General features: G+C 46.9%; 1 protein-coding gene across 3 annotated transcripts in view; it reads left to right on the forward strand.

Moving 5' to 3' along the window:
• magi3a (membrane associated guanylate kinase, WW and PDZ domain containing 3a) overlaps positions 1-16,218 on the forward strand; it is a 73,701-nt gene that overhangs the window by 38,635 nt on the left and 18,848 nt on the right. For all 3 annotated transcript variants that reach the window (XM_029157283.3, XM_029157284.3, XM_029157282.3), the window contains exons 2-4: positions 3,226-3,342; positions 8,153-8,272; positions 14,606-14,812. In XM_029157283.3, coding sequence (XP_029013116.1) covers positions 3,226-3,342; positions 8,153-8,272; positions 14,606-14,812 — 444 coding nt within the window. The remainder of the gene's footprint in view (positions 1-3,225; positions 3,343-8,152; positions 8,273-14,605; positions 14,813-16,218) is intronic.

Here is a 16,218-nt window from a genome sequence, read left to right on the forward strand (position 1 = left end):
GGACCCCACCTGTCTCCACCTGTCGCTGCACCTGATGAGAGCGTCCGCGAGAGCCGCCGACGTTCAGAAGGCGGCGAGGCCGGATGCCGCCTGGTTCGCGAATAAACTGTTGATTCCCCGCGTCTGGCTGTCACGCAGAATGAAGAGGACACTCTGTTGCCCCGAGTTGCCAAGTGAACCTAACAAGGTGGTAATTAACAGATGGCGGGGGCCTTCTCACGGCGTCTGGAGCGCTAGCACTGTCAGAGAGTTGCCTCATTAGACGCCCACTGACACCCCTGCTGGTGACAGCTCCGCATTGCTTTCGGAGAGGCATTGTGTCCATGCAAAGCCATTACAATTTAACTGCCTGTTAGCTGGCTGCTGGGTAAATATCGGCGCTGCTAGTCAATTATTTTGACCCAGCTGAAGCGGGGACTTGCTGCTCTGCCAGGAAATGTGCCTGCTTGCCCAGATTTAGGGAAAGACGGGTCTTTAAGTATTTGACGTGTTTTATTCCCACGCCAGATCCATTCAGCGTTCAATCTGATGCTTCATCTGTGCATGTTTGCTATGAAACGCCAGCAGCACGTCAACATGAGAATATCTCCAACCACTACAGTGAGAATTGGAAAGACAATTTCAAAATTAAACTTACTGATTTGACCAATTTCAAGCACTGGGCCTGACTGAAAACATGTGGGAAATATACTGTAATTACCTGACACCGTGGGACTGGGTCCAAAGAACAGAGCTCTGTTCTTTTATAAGATGGAATGGCTGAAGTTGTTGTCTGGTCGTTTAGCAAAAGAAAAAAAAAAACACTTCAAATGTTTTGACACCAGTTACTGAAAATGACAGATGGTGAGGTGAGCTGAGAAGTAGCAGTTTCCCATGACAGATACCAGAATGTATGTGTCCAGAGGGACTGAGGGGAGGATGACGGGCAGCAGCATGTGCTTTGTTTACTGTACGTGTGTGAAAAAGAGAGCGAGAGGGAAAGAAAGAATGTCTTTTGTCAGTGCAACCATCAAGTATGTTCCTAATTTTACACATCTGAGGAAAACCTCGCCTCTCCTGTCCTCTTGTTCGTTCCCCTTGATCCACTCCGCTCCGAGAAGAGTCTTTAGGCATGGGAGGAAACAGTGGTGGAGCTGTTCAGCCGGCCCCCTGTGATGTGGAGCGCTGTGGGATGATCAGCTGGGGCCGATGAGCCTCCACAGTCGGGGGGGCACGATGATGCGTTTCCACACCCACTATTATACTGTAGTTCCCCTTTGCAAACATCACCTGACTCCTTGCTCCCTCTGTCCCCTGCAGTTTTTAATGACACTGTAGCCCCCCATCCCTACCTCAGAGAGAGAGAGAGAGAGAGAGAGAGAGACTAATATACAGACGACAAGGCACAAAGCTTCCTTTGTGACCCTCATGCCTCTCTACTACCAGCCAGGCGACCAGTGATGTGCTGCCCTGTAGCCGAGTGGGAAGCTGTCTCTCTCTCTCTCTCTCTCTCTCTCCCTCATCTCTAGAGATATGATGTAGCACGCTAACACAATCTGACAGGCGGATACAAAGACTTCCCTGTTAGAAGCACTTGAGTGGGAGTCTGCTCTGGGCCGTGCTAGTGATTTGCATGACTTTCTATAGGTACGTGCGTACGGGAGGCATTGATTTTGTTGACCCAGCGGGGCACTGGCGCTGCAGATGCAGGAATCCTGTGGTAACAATTAGTACCCGTCTTTGTTGTTGGTAAAAGCATGTGATCCCTGCAATCATTCCCATCCCCTCTTAACATGGGAACAGTCCTGGCCCAGTGGGTATTGTTTGTGCGGGTGCTGAGGTTTTCTTCATGTCTCATAGCTTCTGGGAACACGGACCACAGGCCTGTGGCTTTCAAAGCTGCGATGCATAGCCAGACCCGGCTTTTGTTATATTGACCTAAATTCCTCACATTCATTGTGTGACAGTAAAAAGTCTATAGAGTTACATAATAACCGTGCTCCTCTCGGCCCCGCGTCCTCACTGGGGCCTCTGTCGAGTTGGAGCCGGTGGACCGTTTTGCTTTAAATAAGGCGGCAGGCGACACACAGGCTACAAGCCACAAAATGGACCAGCCTTCAGAAGAGAAACATGAATTTCCTGACCCAAAAAGGAAATAATCAAACTTAAAAAATGCTTCAGTCAAAATATTTGTGGCAGATGTTACCAGGGCTACAATAACATACTACAGATCAGCAACATTTTGCTGGATGAGTGGTGGTTGGTTTAATTCCCTCTACTGTATGAATGAGGTGTGTGTGTGTGTGTGTGTGTGTGTGTGTGTGTGTGTGTGTGTGTGTGTGTGTGTGAAGAATCACGAAATAGTGTCTGGCACCGTGGCTCATATCTGTGTAATATGATCAAATATTCATCAACAGATTTGCCAAAAGCAGAATTAGTCACCAATGAGGAATGTGTGCACTTAAACTCCCCCTCTTCAGGTTACTGGCTGGGAGACCAGTGTTAGCTCTCTGACTGATGGTGCTCGTTGCTAATCGCAGGGCTCATTTGGAGCCGGGGTGACATTACTGCCAGCCTGGATCCTGGATGCTCCCTTTTTGATTTGTCGGCGCTTTTGGGCCGTGGGGGAGATTTACGGGCTCTTCACGCTGTGACTGCGAACATCACCACATTCTGTAACTGACGCTGCGCAAAACAAAAAGAGCAGATGTAGAACATAAAAGTCGATTCCGATGAGCTGCAGAGGGTTAATTGTGGACCTGAGGAGCTTTAACAGCAAAGTCCCACCGCGTGTCTGATGTCTTTATTCCGGGCACATCTGACGTGTTCAGCCTCCTGTTTCACATGCGTCTGGAGTGAACCGGCTGCAAATACAAAGGGATTGTGTGTGTGTCTCAGTGTCTCTTCGTGTGTATTAGTGTCTAAGAAGCTGTCACTCAAAGGAGGATGTTAAATCTACCTCCTCTTTAAAGTTCTACGCTACCTCAGACTTTGATTTAAACAAAAAATAAAAAAAAACGACAGAGCTGATGCTTGTTTCCTCCGCTTACGTTATTAACATCCAGACATTTGATTTGAGGCTCGTAGAGTTTGTGTCATTATGGGGATGTTATGAACAAAAATGTCAGAATGTTTTTTTAATTGTCACATCATCGGAGTGGGTGTTTAAATGCATGCATCACGCACATGCCCTCCTACGTGACTTAATTGTTGGACTGACCCAGATTTCGCTTCCTTTTCTTCCAGGGAAGGTGTTGAATACTGATTTGCGGCACTACCTCAGCCTGCAGTTCCAGAAGGGCTCCTATGACCACAAGCTGCAGCAGAGGATCAGGGACAACCTGTACCTGCGGACCATTCCCTGTGAGTAGGCTCCACACTCTCCTCTTCCTGTCTGGGCGCTGCTTCCTTTGTTGCTCCGTGACCCCTCCAGATGGAGTCTGGTCTCTTCTGTACAACCAGCTACACCATATGACCGTACTGTAGGTTTGCCCTTTCTGCATTATTTACTCTATGCCTTCAGATAAAAACACATTTATATTAATTTTAGCAGATATTACTTTTGAATTTCTGCCCTATACATTATAAATGACTTGTACAGTAAAATATTGATCTAATCAAAACTATATTTCTGAATCGAGACACTCTTTATCTCACACATGCGGTAAAGTCGTCTCCACTGTATATTTTAACCTAGAGCAGCAACAACCACCAAGTCAAAAGCTACGTATTCCGTTTGCGTCCTGCACCTGTGATTGTGATTTTCCAAATGGACCACAAGGCCGTCAGGGAGAGAACAGATGCATTCTGTTATCTTTCCATCACGCCACCAGACGGCCTTTTATTGTTTGTGTAGCGCTCATTTAGCATTTGTAAAGCTTTTATTTGTGACACTTTGCATCGCGGCATTTATGTGAACAGTCATTTCAGGGCATATTTTAAAGGTTGCATTTAATGTACAATACATTGAGACAGTGATTAATTGTGAAAGGCCTTCTGTTCTCATTTTGATTCCGCTCACCTGCTGTCAAACTAATTGTACTAATGTATTTACTGTACAATATGAAACACCATAGGAGGCATCAGGGTTACATATATACATACAAATGCCACTTCTCATCATCATCATCAAGCATTGGGTCCAATATTGATCCAATTTGAGTAAACCTTGGCAATTTGCTTTGCACACTGAAATGTTGGTCCATGCATATCCCATGAGACGCATTGCAGCCTGTGTTTAGTAGCTTAGCACATGTCCCCCGTGCACTCTGCTCGCCGAGGCCCGTGCCAGTGGCTGATGGCAGCGCTGGGACCCTGAGTGACCCTGCAAGGAGCCTAAATAGCCACTGCAGCACGATGCCTGTGCTCATTACAGCAGCCCTGCAGCATCCAGCGATGAGAGAAGCATGACTCGCTCCTTCCATCTACTCGCACTGGGGCTTCATTACGTGTCACTCTTGCCACTCACAGAAGATGACAGCAGCTCGAGACATGGCCCGCGGTCCAGGGCACCGCAGGATCCTTGGAGCTTGGCTAAAGCCTGCTGCCATATCCCCGATCCCACTACCCACGTGCTGAGCATTAATATCATCACAGCGCAGCAATTAAAACCAGGAGCATCAGGGCAGAATAAGAAAATAAGGAAGGATTGTGAAAATGTGTATAAAAAAGTTTTTAAGCCTCTGAGCCAAGACAACATACTGTATTCCATGTATAAAACATTAGTAAAGTAAATGCTGTAAGTTCAAGCATTTACTGTCCAGTGTGGGTTACATAAGTAGAGGATGCATCCTTTACCATATGCAAATTATGATGCAGGAGTCATGGTCCACAACACTACAGAGAAACTAAGCTTGAATTTGCAATGGAAAAATTCCAAGAGCTGTGTGTAGTCCACACAATGACCGTGGGGATGAAACTCAGGACAGCGTCAGGATGGTGAAGGTCAGTAGGACACAACTCTGAAGTACAGTAACTCTACTTCAGAATGACATTTAATCATTATATTATCATTATTATTACTATTTTTACAATTTCATTTCTCAGTTCAAAATGTGGCTAAAACAAGTCAATCAAAGGAACCGTTCACAGAAACTTCAGGTCCACGTCCAGGAATTAATGGAACAAAATAACTGATGCATTGATGCATCCATTACTTTACTGTTGCAGCTGTAAACATGAAGCTGATTTCAACACCTTCCAGAAGGCAACCTTCCATTACCAACTAATGTCACATATCAATTACTCACTTTCAGTCTTGTCGCTGTATATTGTCCTATTAATCACATCCTACAGTAAAAGCTTCTATAGGTGCTCCATTAAATTCATTTGAGTTTAAAGTAGTTTAACTGCTGTATTTGCCTCTGTAGTACTTACTGTAAGTACAGTACATCTATTTACAGAGCTCAGCCCAACAGAGGTGCAGAATGAGTTTAAAGCCTTTGAAACTAAAGACAGTGGCATCAGAGTGAGTCTGAGCTGCGCTTGTGCAGGTTTTAATGCAGAAGTGCTTGTTTGAAGATGCTGCTGCTAAGAGGTTGAACCAGCCATTAGACACAAGGCGTCCCTTACTTCCACCAGCGGTTTCAATCTGTAATGGTGTGTTCAAAGACTGTGTGCTCGCTTAAAGTAGAGTTGTCCTGGGAATCAGAGTATTAGCAATGTAAAGACGCTGTGTTGGGGCCCCTCAGGCATGGCCCCCAACACAGGATTATTAAGTATTAAAGCATTTTCATATGCTGAAATTTTAAACACGGAGCCGAGCAGACGTTAGTGCTCGATTAAGATGCTCGTTGTAGATTTGGGGGCCTTCTGTATCTGTACTGGTTTGTTAGACAAAGGTCAGGCTCTCTGACTAATCACTGCAGAGAAGCATTGGTCTGACTTTTAATTTCCTGTTTTGATTTTTAATTTCCTACGCAACCAATAAACACGTTACACTGACGTCCCCCGCAATATACCGTGACACCGGTGTAAGAAACTGCTCCCACCGCAGCCTCACAAGTCGCGACTCCTGTTTATGTACTCGTGCTAATTGTTTTATTAGCCCTGCGAAGCGTCGGGGTCAGCTGATCATAATGTTAATGTGCTAATTGGGAAAGCTGAAGGCTGCATGTCAGACGTATTGTCATGGGATCTGTAATAAATGATTTGGTTATGATGCACACACACACACACACACACACACACACACACACACACACACACACACACACACACACACACACACACACACACACACTGTACTATAGGCTTTACTGTGCATCAGGCAGCTGCTGCTTTCTGGTATTGTTTCTCTAGCACTTATAAGTCGTTCTTGTCTGATCAAGTGTGTGTCAGGATAATTATACTGTTATTGTTCATATTGTCGAGCCCTGTTTTTGGGAGACACGTGTTACTTGGCCTCTGCTGCCCCGCTGAGTGGGCGTTCAACCGGCTCGGAGGGAAACGCGCACGACGCGGTTCACACCTACCGCTGCACAGCCGCCCGTTGCTTTGAGCCACAATAAACCTGAAAACTGCTTCTGGCTCTGCTTTTATTTTGTTTGCTTTGACACTTTGGTCCTGTTTTTCTTTCCGTGCGGTTGCTTCATCTCATCAGAGAGCCACTTGTGAGGAGCTGTTAAAACAGCGCGTTCTCTTTCTCCAGCGGGGATTGGAGGCAGATCTCCCCTCGTCGTATGTTCTCGCAGCTCCTCAGATGATGCAAAATGATCAATGCAACTACACCAGCTTAGTTTTTGCCCTCTTACAACTACAAACTTTAATATATTCCATCTCCTCTTGCACAAATGTTACACACTTCAGTGTCAAATTATGAAGTTACATTAGGCACAAAGTGGAGCGACTCCTTGGCTGAAAGTCGTCAGGTCGAGTAGACAAATAAACATCAGCATGTACCAGTATGTCGTCATCCAAAGCCGCGCTCCGATTGCTTTGTTTCACAGAATAAAAGATGGTCTTTGCAACAGACTAAGCTGTTACAGATGGCGGTGGCTCACGCTGCAGTCGGGGTGGATGTTGACATGGAGAGAAATAAAGAATGGGGATAGGTTCCTATTAAACTGCGAGTTAAAATCCCCGGTGCCTGCGGCGGAGCCAGATAACGGCGCGGGTTCAGCTGAGGTACAGTGAGAGCCCTGATTACATCCAAGACGACGGTAAGCAGAGCTGACGTGCCAGGCGGCGTAAAATCATTTTCATAACAGTATGTTTTCAGTGTCTAGTTGATGAGAGCGTGGACGAGAGGGAACATGATACTTTTTTTTTAAACCCAGATGCAGCAGTTACGGCAGATTATTTATTTAAGGGCTTAACTTTGCAGGAAGTGGAAATGCAGTGTAGAGATTAATTATTAAAAAGTTGAAATCATGGAGGATTTACTGTAACTGTTCCCCGGGGGTCCGTTTGGACCGACCTTGACCCAAACTGCTGACGCCAAGGTGACAACGCGCAGTAAAACATGCCGCTGACTTTTACTCCGATGACCTCGGAGCACTCTTTTCCCCCCCAGCGCTGGAAGCGAGCGGTGAGGCTGCGATCTGTTATTGGAGAGGACTTTGACAGGAGCGCCGCTCTCGGGACGCACGTTTACGAGGTCATAAATTCATTCTTTTATGATTGCAAATAGAGATGTTCCCAAAAAGCAGGAGGAAACTCACCACTGCATCTTAAATAAGTGCAGTAGATTCCATTATGTTGCCATGGAAACCAAGCAGCATATGGAATTTATTTTCCACAGACCTAAGTAAAGCCTCCTCCTCCACCTCATCTTTTTTATTTATTGCATTAATATAGGTTCTAATTGCCTCCTTAAGGAATAAAAGTGGTACCAGTTGAGCACAAGCGTTAAAGTGAAAGGTGAAGTTTGAAAGCTGTTCATTAGCATTATCTTCCTTTCTATCCTGTCACCCGCGCTGCCGCGTGGAGGTTATTTTTCCTCTGCTTCGTATTTGAATAATGAATTTGCAGCTTTGTATTCCCGGCTCTGTTGATTATTCATGATGTGGACTCGGACTCTTCTCCGGGTGCTGTGTTGGGTCTTGAATCTCGTCCCCGCAGGCGCGTGGCACACGGTGTCAGTCTCTGCCGTCCCATCTGAATCAGCTGAGCAGCACGCTCCACTTGTTTTTCGCGAGCCTCCACGTCTCAGACTGTGGCTGTTGTTTGGCAGGTACCACTCGACAGCCCAGAGAGGGGGAGGTTCCTGGAGTGGACTACAATTTCGTCAGCGTGGAGGAATTCCAGGAGCTGGACGAGAGTGGACTTCTGCTGGAGAGTGGCACCTATGATGGTATGTCTCATGCTGAATGCTTTCACATCTGATCACATCACAGCATCAACTGTGAATACAGAGGAACAGAAAAGATATTTACTGTTATGAGGAAATGCCAAAAAAAACATGTAGGACACAAAACAGTATTTGTTTCCCAGGCACACAAAGTAATCTTCCAATAAATACTGTACACAATAAGTTTAGACTTTTGTTGTCAACAAACAAACCCACAATAACACACTCCCCCACAGACAGTGGTCTTAGTACAGTAGACTGCTTTGGATCACACCACAGGTTCACAGTTTCTAATATTATTATATATCAGTAGATATATAATAATAAACATGCTGTAGCTCAAGAGGTGTGAGGAAGGCCCCTTTGTTTCTCCAGTGAGCTGAGTTGGATGTGGGCCTTAACCTTTGACCTTTGACTACTAAAGTCAGATCAGCAATTTCTTGTGTTCTATTTGACATAATAGGGACATATTTCCTGAAAACATTGACATCATGCCTCCAGCCTCCTCCAGATGTAGATGAAAACATAAAAGCCATAAAAGCTACTTTCAAACAATAAAGAGGGTCCCCATCCCCATCAACGCACTGGTTATTGCTCTTGTGAATTTGCTGAGCTGTGTGAACCTCGGGTCATCAGGTGCAATCAACACAAAACCGGCGTCATCGAACTGTCGGCGTAAAAGTGACGGAAGTGTAGAGAAGTGTTTCCCCGGGTGATTGTGTTACGGAGCCGACCCAGGCCCGGCCCTTCAACCCCACCACCTATGACCCAGTTCACAGGATGAATAATGCAGAGGCCGTGAACCTCGGCTTAATGTTAGACAGCAAAGTGTGTGTGGAAGGCGCAGATACAGAGTTAATTATTAATGTTCAGACCTTTGACCTGTGAGTCTGTACAGAAAACCTCCTCACACACAAACAGAGGTTGACACTGGAAGCAGAGGAATCACTGAACGCAGTCTGCTCAGTCCGTGACCACAGATCAGTCACTATAAATATTATCAAGGGAACATGATTGGTAGCTTTTTACTCGGACTGTATCAACTAGTGCCATGAAAATTTGAATGTATTTGTTCTTTTAAGTAGCAGCTTTAACCACAGCAAGTCTTAGCTTTATTGTGTTTTGGTGATCATATTTCACTGTGCTCTACACTTTTTTTTATTGTTTTCATTTCTGGCTCATTGCTGCAAATAGAATTTTCTGCTTGTGGGCCCGACTGAACTGAATTGAACTTCAAGTGTCGAGGGAGAACCTGGCTCTTGTTTTATTTTAGTGTGCGTTGTCGCTCATCTGTCATCTCGTGTGACATGGCCAGCTTCTTCCAGGCATGTTGAACCTGTGTGTGTGTGTGTGTGTGTGTGTGTGTGTGTGTGTGTGTGTGTGTGTGTGTGTGTGTGTGTGTGTGTGTGTGTGTGTGTGTGTGTGTGTGTGTGTGTGTGAGACCTCGCGTGACTAATCCTCGGCTCCTGTGAACCTCTCTTGATGTGGCCGCAGTTAATCTGCAACCAGGGACGACTCGCTCCCACCGCTCTGCTGGAGCCAATATGTGAAACAATGAGCGTTTCACAGATTGGTTGCCATATCGCTCACCACTAATAGAAAGCTATTTCACTTCTTAACCAAGCAAGAGAGAGGGAAATGTGGTGCGTTTATGAATTCATTCTTGCGGCGTTAATCCATTACATTTTTTACTCGCTGCATTCCGGCAGCAGAGTTGACTCCGCTCAGGGACGTCAAAACAGCATTACAACAAAGAGATTGGGTTGTTTTAGCAGAGTGATTCACATGTCAGTGTGTGAGTAATACTTGTTACCTTGGCCGGCTCAAGAAAAAGACCTGCGTGTGTTCGGGGAGAGTGTGGGCTCGTACAGTGAATGGTACAGGAAAAGCCAAGGGTGTGAATCATCCAAGGCCGAAGCGTGGAGCTGGAATGGAGGCGCTGAAAATCAGTCAGCGGCCACATTTCACACACACCATGTAGATATGACACCCCATTAGGTTCAGTGACATGTGAGAAGACTGCTGAGTCTGTGTTGGAGGCTCGAAATGGCGTCATAGGTCAGCGGCCTGTTGTAAAGGTGCTGGAAACATGGAATCATACATAGAATCATACAGAAGGAGCCGCCATGAGTGAAGCATAAACGACGTGAACAAAGAGAAGAGGACATGATTTATTGACAGGACAGCAGTACGGCGCTTTCATTGTCTGCTCTGAGTGTAGCTGCAGGATAATTTGACAGAGGAGGATGATGAGACCCTATTGCTAGGGCAGTGCGGAATCCATCCCGTGGAACGAAATCAGCGTTTACCGTCCCCTAGTTTTTGCCGGAACACATTCATCATACCCGTTTTAGAACAAGGTGTTTGTGGCCTTCGTTAAAATTGCGCAGCGACGGGTTCGTACTCTGGCTGCGGGTTCGAAAGGCAGGGCACTGGGCCAGAAGTCACAGATGAGGTGCTGCACTGGTACAGTAGCAGCTGCCCACTCCTCAGAACTGACGCAGCCGAAACCGAAAGATTAGGAAGCAGCTCCGTTCTTCTGATACAAAGCAGTTGGATTAATGCTTTTTTTTTTTTCTAAAAAAAAAACACGAGACAAAATGAAAAGCTGAGAGAGAAAATGGAAGAACAAAGAACAAAGGGGTAAAGTAAGAGGGATTAGGACGGATGAGAGGAGCTCAATAAGAAAAATAAGGATGAAGGTAAAGATAGGGAGGATGTTATTTGTTAGGTTGACGAACACGAACCACAAAGAAAGTCTATTTATTAGCGGCAGATCATCTCTAACAGTGGACTGTGCAGCTGTGCTTCACACGCACAGAGCAGCACGAGCGGAGGAACGCAGGCGTGACGAGGTCGGCCTGTGAAGTGCCGGCATCCATGCCAAGCAGCGCCGGAGCCCCGTGCCAAGGCCGGAGCAGAGGCTGGAGACGGGCTTCACCCACCGGGGGCAGCGGCCGTCAGCGACGGGCCCGGGCCGGAGAGGGCAGATCCAAGAGAGCTCAGCCCCCTCCTCAATGATTAATGAGAGCATGTGATTGTGACTGATTGTGGCATAAACACAGCGCGAGGCTGATGGAGGGGGCAGAGGCCTCCGGGGGCAGAGATGGAGGCCGGGCCAAGGCGTTAGCTCTCCACACAAGCTTTCCCTGCACCCCCCGATGACAAAAGGCCCGTGTCCAGTTCCTAATCAGCTATTCGCGTTTGAAAACACAACAAACGCCAAAAGTAATTGCCGGCATCCATCACATTCCGTGACGACGGTGGGTGCATTAGCTGTTCCTGAATTGCGTTTCCATCGCTGCCGAGGTGGAGACGTCGCTGTGAGGAGATCAGAGAGGTGCCGTCTCGCTGCGGTCGCGGTTATTCCGGCGTTTCGCTCAGATCCTCGCGCGTCGTAGATGAGCCACGGTGGCAGCTGCTGAGTGGAACACATGGCAGAGCGCACACACAGACACACACAGACACACACACACACAGAGACACACACACACACACACACAGACACACACACACACACACACACACAGACACACACAGAGACACACACACACACACACAAAAACACAAAAACACACACACACAAAAACACACACACACAAAAACACACACAGACACACACACACACTGAGTACGCAGCATCATTAAAACAGGAAGTAGGTTTAAAAACTGGCAGCAAAGTGAGACTGCTTAGGCTTCACACCATTCACCCATCCACTCAGGAAGCGACAAAGAGCTCTAATGTAATAACATTGCGGTGAAACCGCCAGCCCTCTGTTTCTGCTGCATTTAGCTTCGCTACATTTGCTATTCATGACTTACTCTCTGCATGACGAAGGCGGAGTGAGATGGAAATTACATAAGCCATTGATGGCAAACGGAGGTATTCTGATCATTGTTTTGAGGTTGAAACTGTACTGTATTGTGGTGATTTCCTTCAGGTGATATCACATGACAATACTGTAAACAGATTTCCATGCAGGCTTTAAAACTAGATAAACGAAGCCCAGTTGAATAAATGAACTAGTAACTTTAAAAGTTCACTAGTAGGATGTTCTGTGGACACTTAGAACCAAACATCTTGGTTAATAAATGAATGAATAAATTAATGTTCGGTGATAAGGGGCCCTAAAAACACCAGTTACTCTATTTCTAATAATAATAATAATAATAATAATAATAATTTCTAGAACAATGTTTAGTGCATGAACCTTTAGCTCTGTGTAGGCAGTGAACGACCTGAAGCAGTTCATGCAAAGCATCCAGTTGGCTTCACTTACATAAATCTGCAGCTGTGCTGCAAAGAGCTGTTTTTTAAAATACTACACGAATCAATGAATCGGCCATTAATTGGCTTTCCTTTGTCTGGTTTTGTGTGAAAATCGTTTCTGCACAAATGTTCACCTGTAAATCAACCTGAAGACTTTTATTTGTGGTCATTCCATACTAACCTTACTGTATATCTAAGGTTGAAAATGCTCAGACTGTATAATGTAGCTGACATGCTTGTGTGTGGGTTGCTTAAAGTGTAACATAGTATACACTGGGCCATAATATTATAGAATCCTTATTGCAGATGGTTTGTTTACATAGAATTGTAAATATTATTTGATTACAAAACAACCTGATATAGTACAGGATTTTAAAAGTAGACAAAGTATAAATGCAGGGTTGTTGTTGTTGTTGTTTTAATTACCTTAAAATAAAAATGAGCTGTAACACTGGACTTTCTCACACAACACACGGTAACATCACAGCCGACCTCCAGCCTTTCGCGTTCCTTTCTGTGGGTGTTGGCGGTTTCGCGTCTGCACTGAATGAAGTAAAACATTTTCCCTCAAACGCCTGCTTTTTATACCGAGGCTCATAAAGTACAGTGTAATTACAACACGATCCATCTTGGTGCGCAGCTTTATTGTGGGAATTGCCTCTCGGCTCCTCGCTAACGGAGACTAACAGGGGCTCGTGTGAGCTCCAGGAACAGCGCAGCGAGTAAATTACCACTTCTAATTTAACTCCCTCAATTTGCATTGCATCATTAACCCTGCAATTAATTATAGACCTAGTAAAGGATTTAATGGTTTTAAATAAGGTATCGTTAATAATACCTTGTGAATTAAAAACATCAATGTAATTACCTTAAGCTCTTATTATGTATGCCTTAATATAATGCTCAGATCAGTGGCTGTTCAAGTGTTGTGGTAAATGTTTAGCTCAACCGTGACGTTATGTTAAAGGTGGGATAATAAAAGTTAAGTGCAATATGTTACACACACATTTGGCTGCAGCTTGTTTCTCACTGTGTCCCAGTGGACGATGTCCAGGTCCTCGACCGGATGACAGGTTTGCCCCACGTAGAGAAAGCGCCAGTGAATCAGTGTGTTTAACAACCATTTTGTCACCTCCTGCTCCTCGGAGTTTTCATCCTTTCTGCCACGTCTTATTTTCCTGCACGGAGAGCGACGGTGGCGAGCGCTAAAATGGGTCACCGCTCTCCAGCGGTGGAGGAAAGATTTGCTTGGTGGAGTAAGACTGTTTGCTGCCTTGGGCGCCGGCATGACAGCAAAGGCAGGCTGATAGACTTAAAGGGGCAATCAAGTGCTCGAGAATGTACCTTGGCATAAATGCTGTAGTCACAGTTCCTCAGGGAGGGAATCAGTGATTCTGACAATACAGGGAGTTGTCACCGTCGGAAGGCTGGTGCGGCTGCAGCAGTAAACCATGAGGCATGGACCATGAAAGGGGGGAATGTGGAAGAATCGATTGCATTTAAAGCTAAATGTGAAACATTAACATTAAAAAACTCAAAATTCACTCACATGTGCCAAACTACCGTGATCCGGTAGATCCGTCAGCAAAAGGAGCATCTGGCAGCAATAACAGCTCCCAAAACTGTTGGAAACCTCCTCGTCTCATCTGGGAGACGTCTCCAAAGCCAAAGAATTATAGCACCAACAGCTTGGCCTACTGTAACTTTGTTCCAAGCAGCACAACTCTGTCGGGGATGATTTCCAGCTAACGGCCAATCTCTTGTACAACGTAACAGAAATTTAAACAACTGCTGCAAATCATGCTTGTTTTTCATTCATTCTGTACCGCAAGAGCGGTTTTGTGCTTTCTGTGATGTGGTGCGATATGGTTCTTTAAATATTTTCTACTTTTGAGCTAAATCCAAATTTTGAGCTAAGCTAAATTTATGCTAAATACGGGTTAAAAAACTTTGACACATGGCTGCAATTCCGCCCTCTGCTCTCAGATTTATGCTTGGAAGCAGGATTTGGGTGGACATTTGTGTTAATGAGTACATTTTACCGCGTCTCCCCCTCTTTGCTACAGGAAACTACTACGGGACCCCTAAGCCCTCTGCGGAGCCCAGCCCCGTGCAGCCCGACCTGGTGGACCAGGTTCTGTTCGACGAGGAGTTCGACACGGAGGTCCAGCGTAAACGAACCACCTCCGTCAGTAAGATGGACAGAAAGGACAGTGCAGCACCGGAGGAAGAGGAGGAGGAAGAGAGGCCCCCTATGGTCAATGGCTTGGCTGGTGAGGCACATTTTTCACCGCATCTACAGCTTTTAAGTCAACTATGCTTTGCATTGCCAATGCATCATATGAAACGCAAAGCAGCGGGATGTCCTCCTTCCCCTTTATCATGCTATCCTCCAGACATTCCCAGGATTAGCTGTTCTGTACGCAAGATCAGCATTAAATTACAGCCCCGCGAGCTGATGGCCGAGTTGATTCTGAGATCAATGGAAGCAGCGCCTAGTTTAAATGCATAGACTTTGCGCTTGTTTAATTCCCCCACGACTGACTGGGCCAAACAAGCATGACCGCGGTCCGGCTAATGGCAAATTATTGAGCTCATTGTGAAAGCTATTAGTAAAGGCCTGAGGGTGGAGTAAGTCATAATCACATGCCAATGCATGACACGATGATGCGTCTGTAAACATGTTCCCATTCACTCGTCACGAACCTCCATCTTATTAAAGTAGCAGGTTCTCCCCTTCGAGGGGGGGGGGGGGGGGACTCGCCGCTCGTCTCGCGTCCAAGAGGAAAAGGGAGCAGCGCTGTCGTAAATGCGTCGTCTCCGCGGCCTCGGGCCGCGATGATGACAGCGCGGAGCCCCGCCAGGAGAATTCATTCATTGCGGATAGATGTCACTTTTAATTCTCGCGCGCGCGAATCACGCCGTCGCGAGCGCGGCTCATTGTGCGTTTGTCAGCACGCGGAGGGATCGAACGATGGGGATCTGGACACGTGAAGGAGCGTGTGGAACGGTCGCTTCATCTTTCTCTGCGAGGGTCTAAAGACGTCATAGCCCACGGCAAACATCAGCATCCAGTCGATTATTCTCACTATCTAAGTGCCCCCCCCCTCGTGAATAGGATGCCTCCATTTCTAGCACAAAAAGCCCTCGACCCCTTCCAGTCAACAGCCGTCACTCTCATCCCTGCCACTCACTTGGCCCGGACAAACGGGCCGCGCATTCGGCGCCGCGGCGAAGCTAGGTCACGCACGGCCACATGAAAACCTGCAGATAGGAGCCTCACCCACACGCACACACACGGAGGCTGGGCGGACTCGCACGCTGCCGCCTGCGTGACGCTAACAGAGCCGCGGTGCGCTCGCGGCCGCGGGCGCCGCCTCCGCCCGCGGGGCAGCGTCCCGACACATTGCTGCTGACATGCAAGTCCGACGGCGGTCGCTGCGCTTCCGTCCTCTCGCCGGGTGCTGCCTCTCCTCCCTCCCTCCCTCCCTCCCTCCCTCGCTCGCCTCCCCTCCCTCGACCCCCTTCCCCTCCCCGCGGAGGCGACCGTGCGCCCAGTGAGCAGAGGGAGAGCGCGGCGGCAACAGGGGAGCGATGCACAGAGCCCAGAGGAGCTCCAATGGCGCCACCATCTCAACCCCCGTCTCGTTCTCCTTCTACCACCTCCCGTGCCCCCACT

This window comes from Betta splendens, chromosome 7 (assembly GCF_900634795.4).
Source record: "Betta splendens chromosome 7, fBetSpl5.4, whole genome shotgun sequence".
NCBI classification, from domain to species: Eukaryota; Metazoa; Chordata; class Actinopteri; order Anabantiformes; family Osphronemidae; genus Betta; species Betta splendens.